This window comes from Falco naumanni, chromosome 5 (genome assembly GCF_017639655.2).
Source record: "Falco naumanni isolate bFalNau1 chromosome 5, bFalNau1.pat, whole genome shotgun sequence".
In the NCBI taxonomy this organism is placed as follows: Eukaryota; Metazoa; Chordata; class Aves; order Falconiformes; family Falconidae; genus Falco; species Falco naumanni.
In genome coordinates this window covers 7249259-7273019 of record NC_054058.1, presented here as the reverse complement: position 1 = coordinate 7273019, position 23761 = coordinate 7249259, and the positions used below count along the sequence as shown (strand labels likewise).

Genomic DNA, 23761 nt, shown 5'->3' with positions numbered 1-23761 from the left:
ACAATACCAATCAATCATGAGGTAATCTTTATTCTTGCCATCATTTATCAGCACATTTACCCCACAACAATACCCCACAACGCAAATAGTCACCTCAATTCTGTAGAAATGCTGGTAATATCTATCACCCAGTCCCAGGGCTTTTTCTTAGCACTACACCAAGGAAAGGCACACTACAAACAAAGCAAAAGAGAACCGAACTCCTCAAAGCCAAGCCCACCATACTACCTCTTAAACCACAAAGCATTACAAAGTGGCCTGTTTTCATAATTATTCGTTCTGAACAATAACAGCAGAGGAAAGCAGGCTGCAGGCAGAGGACTAGCAAGGACTGTAGAGGAGAAGAGATAAGTGAAATGCAGGGGGGCACAAAAGGATTTAATTGTTTAATCCCTTTGTTTTTATGACCAACATTGGTAGGCTACAGGTAGATTACACAGACTATGCAATTATCTCAATGCTTGTGATGTACAGAAGACATTAAAAATGACCAGGCATGCTCTCTTGATCAAAGGGCCCAAGGCTCCCCTTTGTGACAGAGATAAACAAGATTTCTGTTTTCAGTTTATTTTTCCATTGTAAAAACGATCTATGAAGAATACCTCAAGTAGTTCTGAACTCAAGCAGGGAAAAATACGAGGAATTTCTGACCCAGCTGTTACCAGATAAAGCAAAAATAAACTTCAGTCAACAAACAGTCAAAAACTTACTTGAGCAGCTGAAGCTACCGAATCTGGGCCATGAGCTGCATTTCTTAGGCCATCGTGTCCAAAGTTCACTCTAATGCTGTCTGGTGCATCACTCTGAGCCACTGCAGAGTTTGCTGGCCCCAGTAATGTTTTCCATTTACAAACTGCATCATCTCCTAAGATTTCCATAGCAACAATGGGACCACTCGTTATAAACTGGAGAAGCTCACTGCAAAACGGAAACAGCACATGGTGATCAACACTACAAATAAAAATCAACAAATACATATGATCCAGTGGAGATGCTCAGAACTCAACTCAGCAAGGCCTTGAGCAACCTGATCTAACTTTGAAGTTGGCTCTGTTTTGACTAGGAGGTTGGACTAGGTCACGTGCAGATGTTCCCTTCTTATTATGGTTGCAGAGAAAGAACCAGATAATAAAAACTCACTCAAGCTACCGTGTTGTATGTTAAAATTTCAAATGAATTTTTAGAAGATAAGTACTGGAAACAGGATGAGACCCTGCTAACCATTTTTCTGACAGGAATGATTCCTAAGAATGTCTTTTCTGCATAGCAGGATTTCAGGATTGTCCACAGATGACCTGTGTGTGCTCCCCATTGACACAACTTCAGCACTGCTGTCAGGATGGATTTCTCCACTGCCCCGTGGATCTCTCCCGTGGATTTTGCCCAGCCAAAATCCAAAGTGGCAGAGAAGGGAGAAGCAAGATTTGGAAAGTTTGCAGGGGAGAGGGGATGTAACCACCAAGTGACTTATCACATCCTGGCATAGGCAGAATTCAACTGATTTTAATGGGATGAATCTGAGTAAGGAGAAAAGACTGTCAGGAGCAGCCTGCCTCCTGTCCTGACCGCTTCAATCGCTCAGAAAACAATGACCCAAAACTGGGAACCCAAAAGTTCTATTTAAAAACTAAACAAAACAACTTCACTATACTTCTGTATCGTTACAGAACATGTATACAAACAAGCCTGCCTTTTCACTGTGTAGTCTGGACAGAACCAACAAAGGAAAAAGTTGACTCAATACTTTTTGTACTTCTTTCTTTAAAAAAAGAGCTTTACGCAATTATAATTGTGGATGTGTATGCTTCTCCAACCACCTTGTTCCTAATGATCATTTACACAATGATCAATGGACAAGAAGAGAAGAGAAATCCTACTAGCTTTTAGCTAAAGGAACAATATTAAAATTATGAAAAGTTACATAAAGAAACTACGTAGGAAGAAGCTATTGGAACTTAGGTTCTGTTGGTCAGAGACTGCTTCTTTAGAATACAGTTAAATGGCTTACACATACCTATACCCAAGAAAAAAGGAATTTCTACAACACCGCTTACTGTACAGACTATTCCTGAATCTTAAATACATTTTAAAAAATAAATTCTTTAATAAGAAAAACATTCTTCTCCAAACAAGTAGAATTGCTATTTTTCCCTACTATTCAGTAGACTTACGTTGACTAATGAATTTGCAAACTAAATTTGAACTTAAAGACTAGTATTACAATGTTAAATATCAATGAGTCAGAGATTTTACATTTCACTGCCTTGAAGATTCTTGTTCTATTTGGTTTGTAATGCTTCATAACTATTTGCTTCTAATTTAGAGAAAAATCCCATACAGAAGATGGGGCCAATAGGACTGTAGGATGGGAGACAGGCACATCACAATGGACAAAAGCTACAGCTCCCCAGATAATTACCATTGGTGTAGATAGACATCTGTGAAATAACACTACAGGTAAAATTCTTGCTTATTTATCAACATAATCAAGCAGGCTTACTCAGCAAAGAAAAGGCAATTCTAAATCATCCTCTGATCTCCGTGGCCAGACACAGCCTGGGGCCATGTCTCCGTGAAAGGCTTTGGTTTGCACCCACAATAAATCAGTTGCTGTTACAGGAGAGCAGCTGGCAGATCCTAATACTCAAGCACTTTGTGACTGTACTAAAAACAGGTCTTTCAACCAAGTCAGTGCAAACTGAAGTTCCAACATGGCTGAAAAATACAAGGGAGATCTGCACCCTCTTCCTAAAAGAGGCAGACCACCAAATCCAGAGGGAGGAAAAGTTGTTTGTTGACACCTTCAGGCAAAGTAAAAATGACACTACCTGTGGGTGGGTCATAACCATCAATCTGGTCAGTTACAGAAAGACAAAAGTTTTTCATGTTAGGTGGAGCAATCCAGCATCAGGGAAGTTTGACAATTTGCCCAAGGGTAGCAGTACAGTAAACAACTGCTCCATGCACTATCCTTTCAGTTACTTAGGATTTGGGGTACTTGCTTCCAAATCAATTCTCACAGCTAAGTGTTCCCCCCTAATTCTCACTACCTGCAAGCTCCACCCTGATCCTGAAGATGCTCCTTCCCTTGGCTTTGAAGTTTCACCTTACTAGGAGCATTTTCACTTCAGAAAGACCAAAGAAATTGCCCTGATATCATCAGGCTGTAAAGAGTGCAAGTTAAAACCCTGAAGAGCTGCAATAAAGATCTGTCCCTGGAGAAAGATGAACAGGATGCATACTGTGCAAAGGGCTCCACACAGCTAAGTTCTGATTTTCCCATGGTCCTACAGTACCAAATATAGTAAATAAATGCTGTGCATTCAATAAATAAGTTTATTACATGTCAAGCTGAAATTGATATACCTACTTATAAAAAGGTTTTGATTGATGGTCTACATAAAAGTCAGCTGCTTCTTTTCTGGAAAAGTAAAAAGACATAGATATAAATATATAGGTATACATACATATATATACAAAACTCTCCTGAAAACCACAAACCATCATTCATCAACATGATTCTACAGGTAATGTCTTCCCAAGCTGGACAGCTTGTGGGGTGTTTCATGACCAATAACAGAAACTACATTTAACTTTCTGTCATATTTTGTGTGGTTACATGCATAACTTGTAGCTGGACTCCTCCTTAGGCTCCTGCTCTGGGAAGGAGGTAATTACTGAAACCTGTAGCATGGACTTTCAGGGTCATTGATGGTCCCCACATTCTCAAGCTGAGAAATAAATGTAGCAGTCACCTTCTTGCTGAGCCATTCACTGTTACACTGTTTTCATCCTTCATCTCTGTTTCAGTGTGTATACTGGTTAATGAAGTTTGGTTTAAAAGCATAAACGAACAACTTATCTGCTTCACTGGGACTTATTTCCTTATCAAGGCTTATGTTTGATTAAACTGGTGCACAACAGAATATTGCATAACCTGGTTTCTATTCAGTATCCTCAAATGTTTCTAGTCACACAGGCACCACAATGCCCTCCAAATTAAAACTTGCTTTCTTCCACACTTTTCCACTTGAAAACTCAATTTGGTCCTGCACTTTCCCTCGGGGAACACAGCAGTTACTATACACTGCTTTCTCCCAAAGCAATGGGATTTCTGCAATGAGGGCGACTCCTTACATTGCCAGGCAAATAAAAGCCACCAGGCATACACAGCATGTCTGTACCACAGCTGTTACTTTTTCAGACAGGGCAGTGGCCCTCTCCAAGCTCTGCATTGCTAAAGCCACGCTGCTAGCAGCACAGGGCTCAGCAACCCAGCTAGACCAGTTCCAGGGACCATGGTGCAGACTCACCATCCACCCACTGGTAGGTATACCATTCTGTGGCTTTTCACCTCCTGCAGCCAGTCAACCCACTCTCTGCTTTTTCTCAGGCTGCTTCTCATGTGTAACTTTTGCTGACTGCACTGCTTTTTCTGCATGGCAACAACTAGAAAAATCCATGGAGATTTTCAAGCCTATCCCTGTTAATTTGCAGCTTTGAAATTCCAGTTCAGAAGCGCAGGCTTGATCCTGGCTTGCTCCAAATCCTGGTGTGTACCACTTTCTGAAGCTGTAATTTGTAGAGAACAAGCTCTTCAGGATGACTGACAGGTGAAAGGAAGCAATATAGCTCACCCCAGTCTGGCTACAAAGTTCATAATCAAAGCAGAGCTGCAGGGAGACTAAAAGATTCCCACAAGGAAAAGTGTTTTTACCTGCAGAAAGCTTTCTGATTTTTTCTGGTCTCCATAATTCTGCTCACTTTGAGCAATTCTCTTTACTGAAAGAAATTACCTGCATGTTTTTTAAATTACAGATTCCAAGAATGAACAAAGGCACAGTTCGGTCCTCTGCAATGGAAGTTTTCACATCTCTCTTCTATTTGCAGTCCAGATGTAAGCCAAATACTGCCAGAGGAAAGCAATAACCTCAAGAAGAACCTCAGAAGAATTTAATTTTTCTAAGCTTGACAAATATTTGAGCAGTCACAGCTTTCTCCAGCTTTTTTTATCAAAATGACCATCTGCTCATTGGAACTGAATAATTCCTGGTTTGTTGCTTTCAGTCCAGTCTAAGTATGAGCCATTCAAAATTCAAAAGTTTTTCATTGACCATACAGCTAATATGGTTTCCTTCCATTTCATAACAAAGGGAAAAACATGATTTAAAAAATCATCCTAGTCACAGGAACTCTTGCAATCTCAAGCTTCAAACCGACACTCTACAAACAGCCTTAAGTTTTTGCTTACAATTCACTATCTCATCAGAAAATCCTGTTGTGAAACTAATTCACCAAATAATTCTGAAAAGCAATTATGAAAAAGGTATGCAAACAGATTAAGTATTGTAATTTCTGAATGCAAAGAAATATTTGAGGGATGCATTTCTGAAGTAAATTGAGCTCTACTATTCAGTTAAGAATTCCTATTGCAATAAATATAAAACTGCAGTTGTGCTGTCCAACTTAGTTCCTCTTTCATTGCAACTTTCTCATTAGTTCTCTGCTTTTAAAGAATGGAAAACAGTGTTCATCTGGGAATAACAAACTGAACTGATATATGATTAAATGAAGAGACTAGAGCTAACCTATCAAAGCAGGTGCCTGCCCTCACTTCTGTATCTTGGCTACAATTTTACAGAAGGCATGAATCTACTGAACAGTGACTGCCAGACAAATGTCAGTAATAATGCCTTTAAGGGAAGCAGTAGATGATGATGCTGGTTTGAACACATGTGCCTGCAGAGATCTAAGGGTAGAAGACGTTGGCAAAGCCATATTTCTATTATTTTAAAATGGCACAGTCCCAAGAAACAGATTATATAGTATGCAGAGAAACCACAAATATTCAATACATTATTTTAAATATATTCAGTATCACAGTGCAATCTTGTGCTTATTAATAATCATTTTCAATTATACAAGACACGCAGCAAATTTTATGTAATAATATGCAACAGAAGTTCAAATCTCAAAGCTTCTTCCCTTCAGTGCGAGTCAACTCTAAAGTAGTATGTGACTTGGCCCAACAGTTCTTCAAGTTCTCAGACAGACACTGAAATAAAGAACCACCCAACCAAACACTTCAGGATCAAATCTATCAGACTACAGGGCAGCAAGCCAAAAAAAGCTGGCTTGAAAGATGCTGTGAATTATAAATCAGCATTAGAAACCTGAGTGAACTCATGAACTGAAGTTGTTTGAGGGAGCAACTGGGACGGGTATCATTAAACATTGCAGCAGATGAATGCAGAGACGAGAGGAAGAAGTCACATAGTTGTTTTACAATATGTCAGAAAGCCAAAAAGGTTTTGAGGTAGGGAAAAATTGTTCTTGACCTCACACAGAAACCATAAGAACACATAAAAATAGTATTATGTAGACAGATAGCTTTTCTTTTCAAAGACATTTCTATATGAACAGGTTTGACAAAGCAGCAATGGAGAAATAGTGCAGTAAGTTTGAGGGGAGTCTTCTAGAGTAAATTAATTGTTTTCTTTCCTCTGCAGCATCATGCCTTTATTTAAAATCTTGTGGCTCGTAAGTGGAGAACAGTAAAGGCTGGGGGAGATTAGGAAGATGCATGAGTAAAACCTGTCCAACCCTGCAACAACATCAGATCACTTGCTTTGGCTGGGCCTTCCAGTGATTAAAAAGCAAACAAGTTTGGGTTCCAAGAGCACAGATTAAGAAAACAGGTTTACTGAGGGCAAACAAACAACTACTTTAAAGGCAACACTGTTACAGCCAGCAATATAGTTTGTATCAGGAAGCTATGAGATGAAAACATAAAGGCATGTCAGTAGTAAACACTTCTGAATTGCTAAAGGTATGGTAGTCACCTTGTACAGAGACATTAGATTATAATCACCCGTATTCATTTGCACATAACTTTTTAATACTTAGCTTAATTCTCTACATGCTTTCAGAAACCTACATGATTATGAAACTGATGAGTCTTCCCTATATTACTCACTGGAATGGATTTGATGTGTGGAACAACACAGGATAGCTTTAGAGAATGTTCCTAACTGCAAAAATAACATTCAGATACAACAGAGCTAACCTTAAAAATTCCTTACCTTGAAAGCACCATCATTTTGGCCTTAGTTATTGTAAATCCTGCATTAATAATGATATCAATTAATTCTCCAATCTTGGGCACTGCATCAGGTTTAATCAAAGCCAGAGTTCTGGGGAAACAAAAAAAAAAAGTAGAGAGATACAGCCAACACTACTTTCCTTAGAGGATTTGGCATGCATGTTGAGTTTATATTCAGACAAAAAAACATCACATCAAAGAGAGAAATTCTGCCACAGTCAAACATCCAAGTCCCAGTGTCTCATCAATTTCCATGCTGGTCTTGAATGCCTGCACAAGACATTATTCTGATAAGAACGAGCTTTGCACATTACAATTTCCTCAGTTTCTAACCCAAGTCAGCCTGCAGTGTTCCACCAGCAGTCATTATTCACTGGCTTCTCCCTTCACTCTCAAAGCAAATAATCTGACCACTTCTTCCTCAGCTAGTGTATATCTCTACAGCTCCTCACTCACAGCTCTGGGTTATAACACAACTGATTTGTCAGTGTCTCCCTATGCTTGCTCAGTTCCTTTTTTTCCTAAGGCTGATCATTATATACATAAAAATGAAGCTGTTAAAATTCCCTATTTAGAAATACTACTTAAACACGTGCCTCTTCCACAAAACTCAAAATGAAATAATTGTTTTATTATTACTTTTAAAATACTTGGGGGCCTCAGTGAGAAGAAAGTCCTTGCACTTGGTATAGTACAAACACTTTATGGTATACAATTTGCATGCCGAATAGCTGACATTGTTAATAGACACAATAAAAGGTTGGCAGAGGAGGTATTATGTCTCTTATACTGACAGCTATATTCTAAGTGAGACCAATCCAAAAATCTCTACACTCTTCTCCACATCTTTGTTTCTAACTACATCTTGTCTTCTCAATAATTATCTTTTTATACTGCACATCCCCAAGGCCAGGACTGTTTTATTAGTATGCTTTGCATAGCACCAAGTACACCATCAGCACTAAACGTATTATTAATCAAAAATAACAAGCACAAAAAGGTCTGTAAAATGGCATTTTCTATTTGCATTCATCTTGTGGTGAGTCAACTTCAAATTTGCTCAGCTTACAAATCAACAGATTTATTCAACCCTGTATCTCAGAAACTCCACGTCTCTGACAAACCTAAAGAGCTCTTTCCATCTTTTACACAGTTTCCAATAATGAAGGCTACCCAAGATAGAATTTTTTATTGCAGTACTTCCCTAAATGAAGGGCAAATAATTGCAAAATTCTCATTTTATATACCAGCAGAGCATGGAAAGCAGCCTTTAGGTTAGCAGAGATATATTCTAGCCAGGGCAAATATGCTCAGGTTACAGGAGATGGATGAACTTCCACTACATTTACTTTGAACCTTAAGTGACCCCAGATTGACAGACGCTTTGGGAACAGACTATCTATTTCACAGCAAATCTAAAGGAAGGGAGGTGTTGGGACCAGAAAATGTAAAGAGGAAGATTTGAACATATGTGACATTTCATCTGAAACTAAGGGAGAGACATAGATGACCTTCAGAGCTCAGAAACAGATTTACTCAAATGTCAGGAAGCTCATACACACAGACCAGCTTAGGCCTAGATCGGTTGGGAAATATGACAAAAAGACTGATGGACTAAGGGTGTAGCCAGAAACTGCATGAGAGTAGTCAACCAAGCCTATGCTTCAGTCCACTGCAGTGCAAACTGAAGTTGATTGAGCTCTATCTTCAGATCAGGAAAGGCTGACCTCTGGCCAACATTCACAGTGTTTGCCAGCATACTCCATGCAGCCTATGACCCACAGCCTGTTCCCCTCTTCCCCAAGGATTTCACAGCTCCACCTCATTTTGTGATTATTATTTATCATATGACAGGGTGTGCCATGTGCATCAAGGCACATGAGGGGGAGCAGCCACGTGCTTGACCACTGACATGTACCCACCTTGTCACACAATGCATGACCTGCATCCTGGCATAAGAGGTCCTCAACTCTGTCATTTACCATGAACAGTAAGGATCAAACCACTGGAATGAGATCTCCAGTGCCATTTGCATTTCCTTGGGGAATACTTTTTTGAATCTATGTAATTACACAGGCTACTTGAAGCAGACCACTAATGCTAGAAATGTTGTCCCTTACTCTTCTAATTTCAAGCTTTCTAGTAAAACTGTGATTCCTACCAACATGTGATGAAATACTGCATTGCGAAGCAATTTATCCAAAAGACACTAATACAAATGTACAAATACAATGAGCAACTCTTATAGCATCATTTCTGTAACACTGATATATAAACTTGAACATTTCAGTGTTAGCTTCTCAGAGGTATGCAGGATAAGAAAAGTATAATTCAGGATGCTGAAGACTTTCTGAAATTGCATTTTGATTCATGTGCTCCATTTTTAGTTTTAATGAGGAATATGTTTTTTGTGGTTTGACACGATACAGTCTGCAAAGTACATTTTGAAATGGTTTTATGTCTAGGAACAAAGGAGAATATGAAAATTAAGCTCATTTGCTTACATTTTCAGAGGGACTGTACAACAGTACTGCAATGAATACTGAAACAATACAAGACGGGAACCGATCAAAGGAGCGGTGTACAAACTATGCTGTGGCTATGCTTTTGAAATCTACTTACTTCTAATAATAGGACTGTTGCATGTACAGCAGCTTATGTCTTGCAGGGGAAGAAACACCAATTATATCAATGACCAGAAGCATAAGAATATCATACCCTAATCAAAAAAGAATTCAAATATTTCTGGTTGAGACACAAGCATTCTATTACCATTTTCAAAACCAGTGACACTGACCAACTTTTAAGTATAGCTTATTTAGACTGGACAACCTAGTCAGACAAATGTTTCCCTTAGGTTACAATCACCCAGGATCATAAATGAAAGACTAGTGACACAGAAATCCATCTCATGCCAGTGATTCCTTAAGTGGTACACTCTAAGTAAGCACATGCTTACTTTACCATTTTAGTCACTGTGACAGTTTCCTTATGATACGCTGGGAGGGGAGCAGGGAAGAACTCTCAAATATGGCTGTCTCTAAAAATTGACCCAAGACTTAAGAAAAGTATGTGTAGAAAATGAAACTCCATAGAAATGTCTTAGTAATTTTAGCCTAATTCTAGAAAGGGCTTGTGCAAATCTAGCCTTTTTTTACACATCTATTTTGTACCTCATGTATCTAGAGTCATATCCACTTGTTTTACTGACAAAAACAAAGATCCCTAATTCAAAACATCCAAGATTTTTTATATACATTTCTCAGCCTTCCTCAGAGGCCTTTGCTGAGCCTGTCTGCATACATATTCAGTGACCAAAGAATGTATTTCCAAAGTGAAACTGAACTGCTGATAGTCCTGTGCTGATAGCACAAAGGCAAGAAAAAGATGGAGAAACATTCTGCCCTGTACAGCATCCTTATATTATTATTAATAGAATCCCAACAACAGATTATTTTAGGAATTATCACAGTAAGATTTCTGCAATATGTATCTATTAAACTAATAACTGCTGTAAAATCTGCTAGGAAGAGGCCAAAAAGACAAATACCTCATCTGCAACTGTTTTGCCCAAGGACTCTTCTAATATGACCCTGTTTACCCAGTGAAAGCTTCTGTGAAGAAACTGTATTTTGAGGATCTCTTGCCTGTTTAAGGCACCTTTCACTGTGTTCCTTTCTATTCTGAATATTCTGAATATGCAACACCACTTGCATATCTATGTTATCTTTGAGCTGACATTCCTAAAATGTTTTCCAAACAGCTGACATGTCATAAATTCCCTTCCTTCCTTTTGTAGAGCAGCACAAAAATTCACCCCCTCCCAAGACCACATCGTTAACACAACCATGGTGCTGCTCTATAGACAGCAACTATGGTTACAAGAAGGAGAAAATGTAATTTTATCATACACTGCCTTTTCTTGGTATAACTGCATCAGCACCAAGGCTTATGCTAGCTTAGGCAGAGCATGAAATACACAACTATAAAAAGTTCAATTGATACAAACCCCATAACCAAGACAGATGTAATCTAACCAAGGCTCCACTGAGGAACGGAGAGAAACAGCCACGGATACAGAAGCCATGCTCTGCTGTTCTCCACTTCTTTTGCTACTCTTCCACCACGCCCAACCCTACCTTGGAGAAGAAGTACCAGGAGAACTACTTCTGAAAAGATTCTGGCAGTTATTTCCACAGCAACACTTTCATGAGGTTAAGATAAAGATGTGTGCTAAAGCTTGCAACTCTTCCAGTATGTCTGGTTATGCATTCTCCAAAAAAATTTGAAAATAAGCCCAGTTAGCAGGAGGGAGCAAGGAAGTAGATGAATAGGACTCACTAAGACATCATACCTAAGAAAATATTCTGTGTTCTTTTCAAAAAAAGCAAAGAAAATTATCAAAATTTATTCATCTGCAAATTCAGAGATTACCTGCACTGCAGTCAAATCAGAATTAAATTCACACAGAATGACAGAATGGTCAGGGCTGGAATACACCTCTGGAGATCATCTAGTCCAGCCCCCTGATAAAGCAGGGTCACCTACAGCAGGTTGCACAGAATCACATCTAGGCAGGTTTTGAATGTCTCCAGAGAAGGAGACTCCACAGCCTCTCTGGGCAGCCTGTTCCGTGCTCTGTCACCCTCAAAGTAAAGTTCTTCCTCATATGCAGATGGAACTTCTTGTGGTTTAGTTTGTGCCCGTTGCCCCTTCTGTCACTAGGCACTACTGAAAGTGGCCTGGCCCCATCCTCCTGACACTCACCTGCAGGTCAAGTATTTGTAGACATTGGGAAGATCCCCTCTGTCATCTCTTCTCCAGGCTGAACAGGCCCAGCTCTCTCAGCCTTTCCTCCCAAGGGAGATGTTCCAGTCCCCTGAGTCAGCTTTGTAGCCCTCCGCTGGACCCTCTCCAGTAGTTCCCTGTCTCTCTCGAACTGGGGAGCCCAGGGCTGGACACAGCACTCCAGATGCAGCCTCACCAGGGCAGAGCAGAGGGGCAGGATCACCTGCCCTGACCTGCTGGCCACGTTCCTCCTAACGCACCCTGGGATCCCATTGTCCTCCCTGGCCACCAGGACACACTGCTGGGCCGTGGGCAACTTGCTGCCCACCAGGACTCCCAGGTCCTTCTCCGCAGAGCCGCCCCCCAGCAGGCCAGCCCCAGCCTGTCCTGGTGCGTGGGGTTGTTCCCCCCCAGGGGCAGGACCTGTGTTGAGCTTCACCAGGTTCCTCTGTGCCCAGCCCTCCAGCCTGCCCAGGTCTCACTGAAGGCAGCGCAGCCTCCTGGTGTGTCAGCCACTCCTCCCAGCTTGGCATCACCGGCAAACTTGCTGAGGGTGTGCCCAGTCCCTTCATCCAGGACACTGATGAAGAAGTTGAACAGGACTGGACCCAGTACTGACCCCTGGGGAACACCAGTAGCTACCGGCCCCAGCCAGACTGCGCTGTTGATCACAACCCTCTGAGCTCTGCCATTCAGCCAGTTCTCAGCCCACCTCACTGTCTGCTCATCTACCCCACGCTGCCTGCGCTTACCTGTGGGGGTGTTACGGGAGACAGTGTCAGAAGCCTCGCTGAGGTCAGGGTAGACAACAGCCACTGCTCTCTCCTCCTCTACCCAGCCAGTCATCCCATCATAGAAGGCTATCAGGTTCATCAAGCGTGATTTCCCCTTGGTGAATCCATGTTGACTACTCCTGATAACCTTCTTGTCCTCCACATGCTTAGAGATGACCTCCAGGATGAGCTGTTCCATCACCTTTCCAGGGATGGAGGTGAGGCTGACTGGCCTGTAGTTTCCTGGGTCCTCCTTGCTGTTTTTGAAGACCGGAGTAACACTGCCTTTTGCAGTCCTCAGGCATCTCTCCTGTTCTCCATGACCTTTCAAAGATGATGGAGAGTGGTTTGGCAATAACATCTGCCAGCTCACTCAGCACTTTGGGGTGCATCCCATCGGGGCCCATGGATTTCTGGATTTGCTTAAGTGATCTCTAATGTGATCCTCCTTGACCAAGGGAAAGTCTTCCTTTCTCCAGACATCCTCTCTTGCCTACAAGGTCTGGGAAACCAGAGGGCGGCCATAGCAGTAAAGACTGAAGCAAAGAAGGCATTCAGTAACTCCATCTTCTCTGTGTCCTTCATCACCAGGGCACCCACCTCACTCAGTAACAGGCCCACATTTTCTCTAGTCATCCTTTTCCTGCTGATGTACTTGAAGAAGCCCTTCTTGTTGCCCCTGACCTCCCTCATCACATGTAATTCCAAACAGACCTTGGCCTTCCTCATTGCATCCCTGCACTTTCTGACAACATCCCTTTATTCCTCTCAAGTGGCCTGTCCCTTTTTCCACATTCCATAAATTTCCTTCTTCTGTTTGAGGTTTGCCAGAAGCTTGTGGCTCATCCATGCAGACCTCCTGCCCCCTTTGCTTGATTTCCTACTCATGGGGATGCACTGATCTTGAGCTTGGAGGAAGTTAATTCCTTGTATATTAATCTTATTGTCATTTTACTAAGTCTGTCCTGATATTTTTGCTCTTGGATGGGCTCAAAGTCTTTTCCAAAGCAAGCCTTTCAATCAAACAGAGATGATTAGTCTTATCTTCATTATAAATGAAGCTTGTCTTAACAAACAAGCTTATAGGTTTTATGGATATTTTCACTCTATACTTCCTGTCCAAATGCACACAGAATTTAGGAGGTGCTGAAAAAATCCTCAGAAAAAATCCTCCACAATGGGATAAACAATGTAGAGTGGGAACGGGCCTCTCTGACTCCTGTTCCTACTGTTTTCAGTTACTAACACAGAGTACATCTGACTGGTAAGGCACTAGGTTTCTGCACAAATCCCAGAGAGACAGGTGCTAGTTTCACAGGATCCAAGCCTTTTGAGCCCAGCAGACATCAGGGTTACCATATCAATTCCATCCCAAAAAGAATCCACAAATCACAAGAATCCTACTGCTGCCTGCCCACAGGGAGTAACAGGACCCCCTGTTTTCCTCCTCCCTCTCTTCTCTCCCAAGAAAACTAGAGGAGGCAGCGGCTGACACCATGGAGAAGCTGGCCCTGAAGATTTATCAGGTAACAATAGCAGTCATGGGTTTGCCCACAAGCAGGGGCCACTTAGCTTCCAACCAGACATCAGTATGCCAAGGGACTTCAGATTGCACACAAACTTGTCACTATCTCCTCCTCTCCCATAGTACAGAAAACTTATCTCATTTCCAGCAAAGAACAACTGCTTTGCAACCCCAGCCACAAAGGGAGATTTAAAAAAAATGTGCTTTCTTACCTCTCTTTGCGGCTCCCCAGCTTGCGGGCTGTATATTGATCCCCATAGTCCACTAAGGATAGATGACGGGAAAAAACAGTAATTTTGTTGCCCACAAATAAATCCTCAAGATGTAAGCTCTCATATTTGGTGCGCTTCAGAAAGGTGCGACGGTTCTTCACATCATACTGCAGAGAAAAGAAGATTAAAATCTACCATAGCAAGAGTTTTAAGCTGTAGGAAAACGCAATATAATTTTTACTCTGCTTCCAGAAATGTCCATAGCACTGTGGGGATTGAATCTGATCAATAAATTAATTTAATTCCTAACCCTTTGAACTTACAGGTGTACCAGGAAAGCTCAGCAGACTAAACCGCAATTACAAATTTATTCCATTTAAACAGTCTGAGGCTGACAGCTATCTTTGCATTTTTTATTTTATCATTTGCTTGTGGTAATTCAAGCTGTGATAAATGGGTCAGGTGCCTAGCGGATACCTCTGCCCAGTCTCACTGAGAGTTCCACCTAGCAGATCTACGCTGTTTCACAGACCAATGGCTCACACCAGGAACGATCAAGATACACACTGCGGCAGGTCTCCTCTTCAGGGCATCGTTCCAGTGACACTACGCTTTATTTGACTGCATGAGACTCAGAATTAGGGACGGATGGATGATTGCAACACTAGGTTGAGACGTTCTCACTGCCTAGAGCTGCAAGCTCAAAAACCTGTCAAGACAATTCAGCTATATATCATTATTCCAAGCAAGAAGCAAGACATAAATGTGTAGTATTCTGGGTGGGCTGGCAAAGCACAAAAGGCAACCTGCTCAACGGTTTCTTCACTGCATGCAGATACTACAGAAGCTTTCAGTTTCCTGGGGAAGTGGAATCCTATGAAAGGAAGAGTTTTTTCCTCCTCAGGCCAGACTTTCTCTTCTCTGTCTTGAATTACATGTATGGTCCTCCATTGCAATGGCATATAGACTAGAATAGCATTAAAAGAACAGACATCATTCCCACAAATTATGGAGGGAAAAAAAAATTAAGACCAAAAGTACATACTCCTCCATGTTCTGAAATGTGTGACTACGCTTCTGTCCTGTTAGAAAGCTAGAAGAATTGTAAGTTTTTCCAGAATAACCAAAACTTTGCAGATCAGAGATTATAAATTATTTTGATGATTCCTTCTGCTGAGGCAGGATTATAAGGAAGAATCGTTCCCTGCTGAAATGTCTTCCGTCCCTCATACATGCTCCTACTAAGTGTCCCCTATTCAAGCGCAGTGGGGAATGAAATGACAACATGCTGGAAAAAAATTTTTAAAAATCACTTGAATTCAGCTACTTGTTTTTTCCTAGACTCTGCCAGAAAGCCTATTAACTGTCTTGACCATATACAAATTCTTCAGTATCTTGACTAAGAATCTGAACATTTCCTTGGTTATTTCATTAACAGTTGCTAGAAAGGCACCCTGAGCTGTTTCTCTTTTCTCAGGCAAAAGGTAAGTGGGGGGGGGGGGGGGGGGGGGGGGGGAGGGAAGGCATCAACCTGTGTTAAAGAATTCTTCTTTAGACTGTAATTTTTGATCTGTTTAAAAGACCTTTTTATAAAGCCAATGATAAGCCACAGCAGAAGAAATGTAAGACTGTTTGGACTGTTCCCCTCCTGCCCGTGTACACATAGAAATAAATTACACAAAACAAAATAGTTCTCTGCTAAGAATCTACCCTCTATAAAGATTTCTTCTCTCTTTTTAGGATATCTCCTGTAGAAAGAAAAGTTGTTCAGGCTTTAAAAATTCCCCATGAAAGTTATTAACAGTGGAAAATTCAGAGAATGGGACACCTCTGTCAAGAGATCCAGTTTGATCGTAAAAGCTGCTTGCTGTTCTTGGACAAAAACCTATGCTGTCTTCTTCCAGCTGCAAAGGAAGCCAGAAACTTGTCTCGTTATTCCCACTGTCATTTTTTTTCACAGGAATCAAGACATGAAGGACTAAGAAAGAAAAGGAAAGCTGAGGACTTCACATAACACAAGCCTTCAGCAGCTCTGCTCTACACTGAGCTGAGCTGCATGATAAAGGACATCTATTGTCAGGGAGGTGGGAAAGAGGATGAAACATCTTTCTCATAAGCAGGGAGAAACTGATTCATATTCATTACCTCCCTTCTCCTCAGATACATTACAGGTAAGAGAGGGCTGTCATCTCCTTAGGAAGATACCAAAAGATATAGAAGAATTAAGCAGTAATAAAGAAAGAATCACCAAATTGTGCAGATAAAAAAAAAAAATCCAGAAGAGAATTCTACATTTATTCTCTGTCTAAAAACTCACCCCCAAAAGTGATTTTGAGATATGCTTTCTATGGAGGTGTTACATGCATTTTCGCTTTTTTAACTCCTATCATGATCACTCACAGTCCATACAGACTCATGACTGTATACACACCATACTATCTTAAGAGCAGATTAGCAAAATGCAAAAGTCTACCAAGCCACACATGTTTGATGCTGAATGCATTAAGAAGCTCAAGAACACCTTGAACACTCTTGGTTTTGAGACATTTAGGTGAAATGAACAACAATTTTGCCAGCCTACACACAGATGTGTAGGAAGATTATTACGGCTCCTGACTGATTAGCTAAACTGTCTCTGAGAAATAAAAAATAAAAATCCTCACATTTTGACAACTGTGCACACACAGACATCATACAGAGAAGTAATTTAAAAGAGACAACATCATGATAGAGTTTGTTTAAAGAGACTATCAGTAAAAAGTGCAAAGTACATCTCCTCACATCATTGGGTACCATGGTTTCAGCGAGCAGTAGTTTGGGTAGGAAAAGTCACACTACACTAGCTTTCTTATTTCTGCATTTGATATTTATAGCAGAAAAACTAGAATTTGATAATGAAATTACCAAATGTGATTAACCAGATCTAGGCTGTTCTCAAGACCCTTAGGTCTTCATTAAAAATTGGAAAGGACTAGTCCAAACCATTCACTCATTCCTAAAGGGAAGCACAAAGCATTGGTTGGTTTATTATCTGTACAGTACATATTACCTTTCTTATACATGCCTGCTACTCCAAAATGCTTGCTTTAACCTGCTGTCAATAAACAATGGGGATTAGTTGAATAAACTGCAAGTAAGAAAGGCTGTGTAAGCACCACTGATGGAAAAATTTAGATGCACTGTCTGAAATGTCCTTCCTTTCATTAAAACCAGATTAACAGCAATTTACCCTTTCCTCTAATTTGATAAGACTCTTTAAATTTTACTCTTCAGAGACTACTGGAGTTCTTGCTAAAGCTTATTTCCCTGTTTGGAATCAGCTTCAATTTATATTTCTCAAGCAGTAGGTCTGTGTTGCAGAGTTTCAATTCTGAAACTAAAGTAGAGATTGAATGAAAACAGATTTGTGAAAATGAATCTCTCTACACCAAAGCAAGCCTTAAGAAGAAGAAAAAAAAAAAAACATGGAAGCTCTTCCACATGCCTCACTGTGAACTTGTATTTTTGCTTTTCTTTTAGTTTTAGAAACTGAGCAAGATACGTCTTAAATTACATTTTCCTTACATGGAAAATTAGTAGGAATAGGCAGTGGCTTGCCATTTTACAAACTGTTTAATTGCATATTACACTTACAATAGATTTTTTTTCTTTTATTCTTACCATTTCAACTGATCCATCTTTTGGATAATACAGAAGTTCATAACGCCGAAAGAGCGAAGCATTTGGGTCATACCATTCAGCAGTGAAAGCAAATCTGTCATCTTGACTCTGGAAAAAAGAAAAGGAGGGAAACGGCTATTACAGAAAGCATACATGTTTTATATGTAAAAACACACAAATAAAAGAATTCCTTCTATTTGTTATCAGAAAAGTAAAAAAAAAATCACTAGTAAATGCACTTGCACACTCTGCATATCATCTTCTGCTTACCACAGCTGGTGACATATTCTCACTTGTTAACTATCAAGTATGGTGGAAACAGCATGGCAGTTTTGCAGGCAATCTCAAAACTTATTCTGATTTCATCAGTCATGAAACATGGACTGTTGTAGAAGTTGCTGTTAGACTTCTTAATTTTTTGAAAGTATTTTATTTACTTCCATTTATTAAAAAGTTTGTGTTAGCTCACAATTACGTTATAGACCCTTAATACATTTTCTACACATCCTACAAGAAAACACCATCATCTTCCTGAGCAGTCATATCTGAACTCCTGTTAACGATGAGATAAACATATTCAAGTCAAGGACATCATTAGTTTGACTCACTATTTAACCTTCTGAAATTTACATAAAGCATAAATGGCCCAATCTCATTTACAACTCACTTTCTGCCCCTAAGGAGTGCGGCAAGAAAGCTAGATTGCAGTAATTCTAAAACTGTAGTTACCTGCGTTGTTTCTCCACTCCTCATCCTTCATAGGATAATCCCCTACGGGAAAGTAAGCATGAAGGTGATGTGGATGTGGAGTTCTAACACCTCTTAGTGGTATATGTTTGTTAGCTATTGATACTCCAATATTAAGTTATTTGATAGCTATTGAATGGAGCTCTAAATTTTTATTTTCCACAACTCATCCAGATCTGATTGCTACTCCTAAAAGTAAGGAAGGTCTTGTCACAGGCTTCTACTCTTTAGATGTATCTGTATTCTTATATATCTTAAACATTTAGCTGCCACTGGGTGTCCAAGTTGAAGCCATGTATGCCTTTTCAGTCCTTCAGATTTTAGAAAACAGCAGCATTTCAGTTGTTTCAAAGACTACTCAATAAGCAACAGGATAGAAAATGTTCCTGTGGGATTCCATGACTATTCTGGAACACCAGCAGGGGAAGAATCATAATCATTGTCCTAGTGAGTGCAAGCCTATAGACAGATAAACACTTTAAAAAAAAGACACAAAACTGAACCCCAAACCAAACCACACCACCCAAAACACCACCACTGAACTTGCCTTTTGTGTCAGCACATTTTTTTCTTTCAGCATTTTCAGCTTAAAACTGACATAGGACTAAGTGCTTCTGCAGTCTGAAGTCCTAACACAAGCAGCAGCAGGAAAGAATGCGATAATGTAGAACAATTTCAGAATTTTACAATGTGATGAATACTTATACCTGTTCAGTTAATAGCATCACAGCAAGTGCCCCACCCTCCTGTCAGCCCTTATGATACCCCTACACTGCAAAACAAGGTAAGATTATATCACAGAAAGACACAGATGGGGCAGCACAGAGCTCTGTGGAAGGATGCAAAGCTTTAATTTCTAACTGTAGAAGTCTATACAGCACTGAAAGCCTTATTTACATGAGCTACTTCTGTGTTATCTCTCTACTACATGCTGCAGCCTTTGATAATACTTAAACTCATGTTTCTGGTGCAGTATCCAGCACAAAAACTCCCTAGGGACTTAGCCTGGTTTCTGGCCCTTACTTAAGCTAGACTCATTCACGTCTTTATTGCTACTGCTGTCATTCTAGAGATATAAGGCCTGAACAAACTCTTTCTTATGTCAAAACTCACACCTTAATTTTTATATATAGGCCTGTTGTTGGCAATTAGCAATAATAAAGGTTGGTAGACAATAATAAATGACTGATTGCAACCTTGATCTTAAATATACTCATACTGCTAGAAGACAAGACAAAACATTTGATCAATTAATTTGACCATTATCTCATCAAGCATGGATGTTAATAGAGAAGCAGTTCTCTACCAAAGAGGTTGTCTAAAAAGAAAACCAGTTCTGTTTCTAGAGTACTATCTCCAGAAGTTGACTAGTGATGTGTGAAATAAAAAAAGATGTACCATCCTTAATCAATGCCTCCTCGTAACATGCAGACATATATAACTGCATTACTTCATGCTACTTATTTCATACTACAGCACCACTCTCAAAGAGATTTTCTAGGTAGCAGTTGCCAGAGAAGCTACTAATTTCTGTTTAAGCAAAACTTCCAAAATTTCCAGATGCTTACTTGTTCTGGGAAAGTAATGTATTTACGTGAACATGCAAAGAAAACACCATTAGATTTTTCACTTAGTCACCAGTATCAGTCATCAGCACCTTCATGATTACAGTGAGAAACTATGTGCCTTGTCTTGTGAGGAACTGGCCTGCTTTTTTTCTTTTAACACAACGTTGGTTTTAAGATCCATTTGAAATTCATTTTGTAAGATCTCACTCAATGTCTGAGCTATTCATATGTGTTATTCAGCAAGCTCTGCTGGCAACTGCTTCTTATTCAGCTGAATGGCAGAAATTACCATTCTGTATTATCTTCTTTTAGCATTGTAAGTAAAGGCGAGGTAACAAATGCTACTTAGACTTGAAAATCACTGCAAAGCTAATCCCCAAATGCCCAGTAATGTTATCAGTAAGCAGAAAAATAATTAATCAATTACTATTTTGTGTCGGGAAAATACGGAAAGCTAACAGTTTTCTAAAATGACCAAAACAAAGTCTGTAAAGCTCCTCCTGGGCCATAACTAGAATTTCCTCTGCTTTATGGACATAAAATGATCACAATAACTATTTCTAAACGTGAAGAATAATAGAAGAAAATGTCAGAGCTTATGGGAAACACTGTAAAAATAATTGGAAACAGATCATGTTTGTGAACAGGTAGACTGTTTCAGAGGCATATACTGCAAAGTGAAGAAATTCATTCTTAGAAGCAAACTGAAGACCCTGCCAAACAAATATAATGTAAAACACGGTAGGTCTGCATTTTTACTATTGCAGATTCCAGCAAATAGTCTTAACACAGACAGAAGACAATCTGAATACAATCATCACATGGAATAATGTGAACATATTCTGGTGAGCTCTTGCCAGGCCTCACTGTAAAACTGCCACTCCAAGTCATCAAAAACACCAACCAATTTAAAATCCCAAGTTTTAAAAAGTGAGTACATATTAAGCTCATAATACGTCTTTCAAAAATGAGAATAGAGACTTTTTTTTACTTATTAAATGCATGAGTAGGATTTTGCAGGCAAAAACCAGACACAAAAACCTAAAAATCTGCCTACTTCCCATCACACATTGTAAGGATTGCAATAAAATTTTAAGTCTTCACAGCCCTGAAATTCTCTTTCCTAAACACTTACTTTCAATCAAATTACTGCTCAATCAACAGAACCAGTATGGCAAACAACTTTCTTACATACCCTTTCTTTCACTAGTGTGCCCTAGACTGCAATGTGAGAAGGAGTCTCAAAGATGAGGAAGCTATAGGAGACATGCTAAGTTTCATCCTTGGCTTCTGTTCATGCTCCTAACAAAGGAAACACAGAGAGAAAGTAATTGCCCTGAGCAGTGACTAGACACCAGCAATGACCTGTCAGGTGGTATCGTCTTCAATGCACCACACTGCTCTGGACCAACACTGAGTCTTGAAAAGGGAAGACTTCACAGCCCTTGATCAGAGAGCCCCAGCAGCTCATTGGCCCAGGAAATGGCTGAAACACATCAGTCACTAGTGAAATCACATCCCTGTGAACATCTCAAGTAATAAAAAATCAAGTGAATCTATAAATACATTATAACTCAGAAAATTCTGGCTTTAAAGCATTAGTTTCCATTCATTCTGTACTGTATCCTCATTAAAATCACATAGTCTCTGCTCTCATGACTATGCGATTAACCAAGCAATACCTAATGAGGGAAAAATAATTTTTTGTAACTTTTCACATCAGTGGAAAAATTACCATCATTAAAAACGCCAGCAGTTACTGTGCACTTTATATTTACATATTGACAGTTTTAGAGTAGCTGTCTTTAGCCCAACTTTTACAGCCCCTTTCCATGGTAAAATCTAGGGCCATCAAACTCAGTGACATCAAGAGTTCACCTACTGTGAATATGCAAAGAATAATCTTTTTCTTTCTTCCTCCTTTTACAAGCTGCATGGAAAAACATTTGGATGCATGTGTAGGTTTTGCTAGCTTACACTTTTTTGTTTATATTAGTATGTGTGAATATGCAGTAGGATGGCTCTGTGCACATGAAAAACATTTATTGAAGTACAGTCAAATTAAAAAAAAGAATAAATTTTGTACTTGGTTCTGAAAGTGATGGGGGAAGCAATCATTCTTAGCCAGCATGGGACTAAGTTCTAGAATCTAAATCCAAGCTCACAAAAAAACTCCGCTGCAGAGGGAAATAGTTTGTCTGGAACATAGCTGCCAAGGAAGCTCATAACCAGAAAGCGGAAAGGTTAGCAAGCTGGACAGGAAATGATCTCCTGTCCTGTAAAACTCTTGGACTTCCAAAGAGCTTCTGTTCTGCAGTAAAACAAAAGCAGATCTTCCAAAGGTTTTCATGAGAAGCAACAGCGGTAGAACAGCAGCTCAGGGACTAAGGAACTTGAATGGGAAGGTGGAGAAACAATTTCATCCCTCTACTGTGAACCATGGAGAACATACATTTGGGTTTGTTTTTCCCAGCCTGAAGATGCCTCCTGACTGCCACACTATTTTACTATTCTGAGGTAAGTACTTCTGTCCCAGGGAATCAGGAGCTACGGAATTTTTTTTCTGCTGGTCATACACACACTTCTCACAGTCTAAGGGAAGGGCAGTTTAGATGCTTCCCCTAGCTATTATATGGGCAGTATATTTCTATTGAGATCCTGCCTTTCACATTACTTCCTTTTTCCATTATACTGTTAATTCTATCTCATCTGTAAGCTTGAAGTTCGTTTCTTTCTACCAGTTCGTCACTTCACGCTTTTGAGCTGCGATCTCTGTGATCTATATTTAAGTGGAAACAACTACCCATGCTTAAACTAGTTACCAGCCTGCAATGCATCATAACCCCTTTAGCTTACTACTGAAGAAAACTTTCCAGGAAACAGTATCAAAATATTTCTTAAAATCAAAAATCTGAGGTAGCTAGAAAGTGCATCTTTACACGTTATTAGCAATCTGGTCTCTATGAGCTTATACACACTATGAACTTCAACACACATGACATATTTGACACAGGCTCACAGCCTATTGCCCACATATTCACAAGTTTAGGCGTCATGAAGAGTATTGCTATGTTTTAAGTGGGCAGCTTCGTGTCTGTTGCTCCTTTGATATTCTCAGTGACTCAGTGACTCTGAAATCAGACCAGAAAGAAAAAGAATCAAAGGACCTGAATCAACTCCTGAGAAAGCAATAAAAAGACCGCACAAACCTCAGCAAAAGCTGAATCAGAGCCAAAAGGATCCATCTTGATATCTGTATTCTATATTTGATAAAACTCCGTGTTGTCACAGAGAAAACCTGCAGCCAGGTCTTAAGAATCTTAGAATCAAGATTCTTAAGATCTTAAGAATCAAGATGTTTCTATGAAAATCACCGGGAACAGGAT

General features: G+C 39.9%; 1 protein-coding gene across 3 annotated transcripts in view; it reads right to left on the bottom strand.

Moving 5' to 3' along the window:
- NME7 (NME/NM23 family member 7) overlaps positions 1-23761 on the bottom strand; it is a 95034-nt gene that overhangs the window by 58160 nt on the left and 13113 nt on the right. For all 3 annotated transcript variants that reach the window (XM_040594048.1, XM_040594047.1, XM_040594049.1), the window contains exons 2-6: positions 18061-18168; positions 14401-14567; positions 7083-7193; positions 3371-3421; positions 711-918 (exon numbers count right to left, since the gene is read on the bottom strand). In XM_040594048.1, coding sequence (XP_040449982.1) covers positions 711-918; positions 3371-3421; positions 7083-7193; positions 14401-14567; positions 18061-18168 — 645 coding nt within the window. The remainder of the gene's footprint in view (positions 1-710; positions 919-3370; positions 3422-7082; positions 7194-14400; positions 14568-18060; positions 18169-23761) is intronic.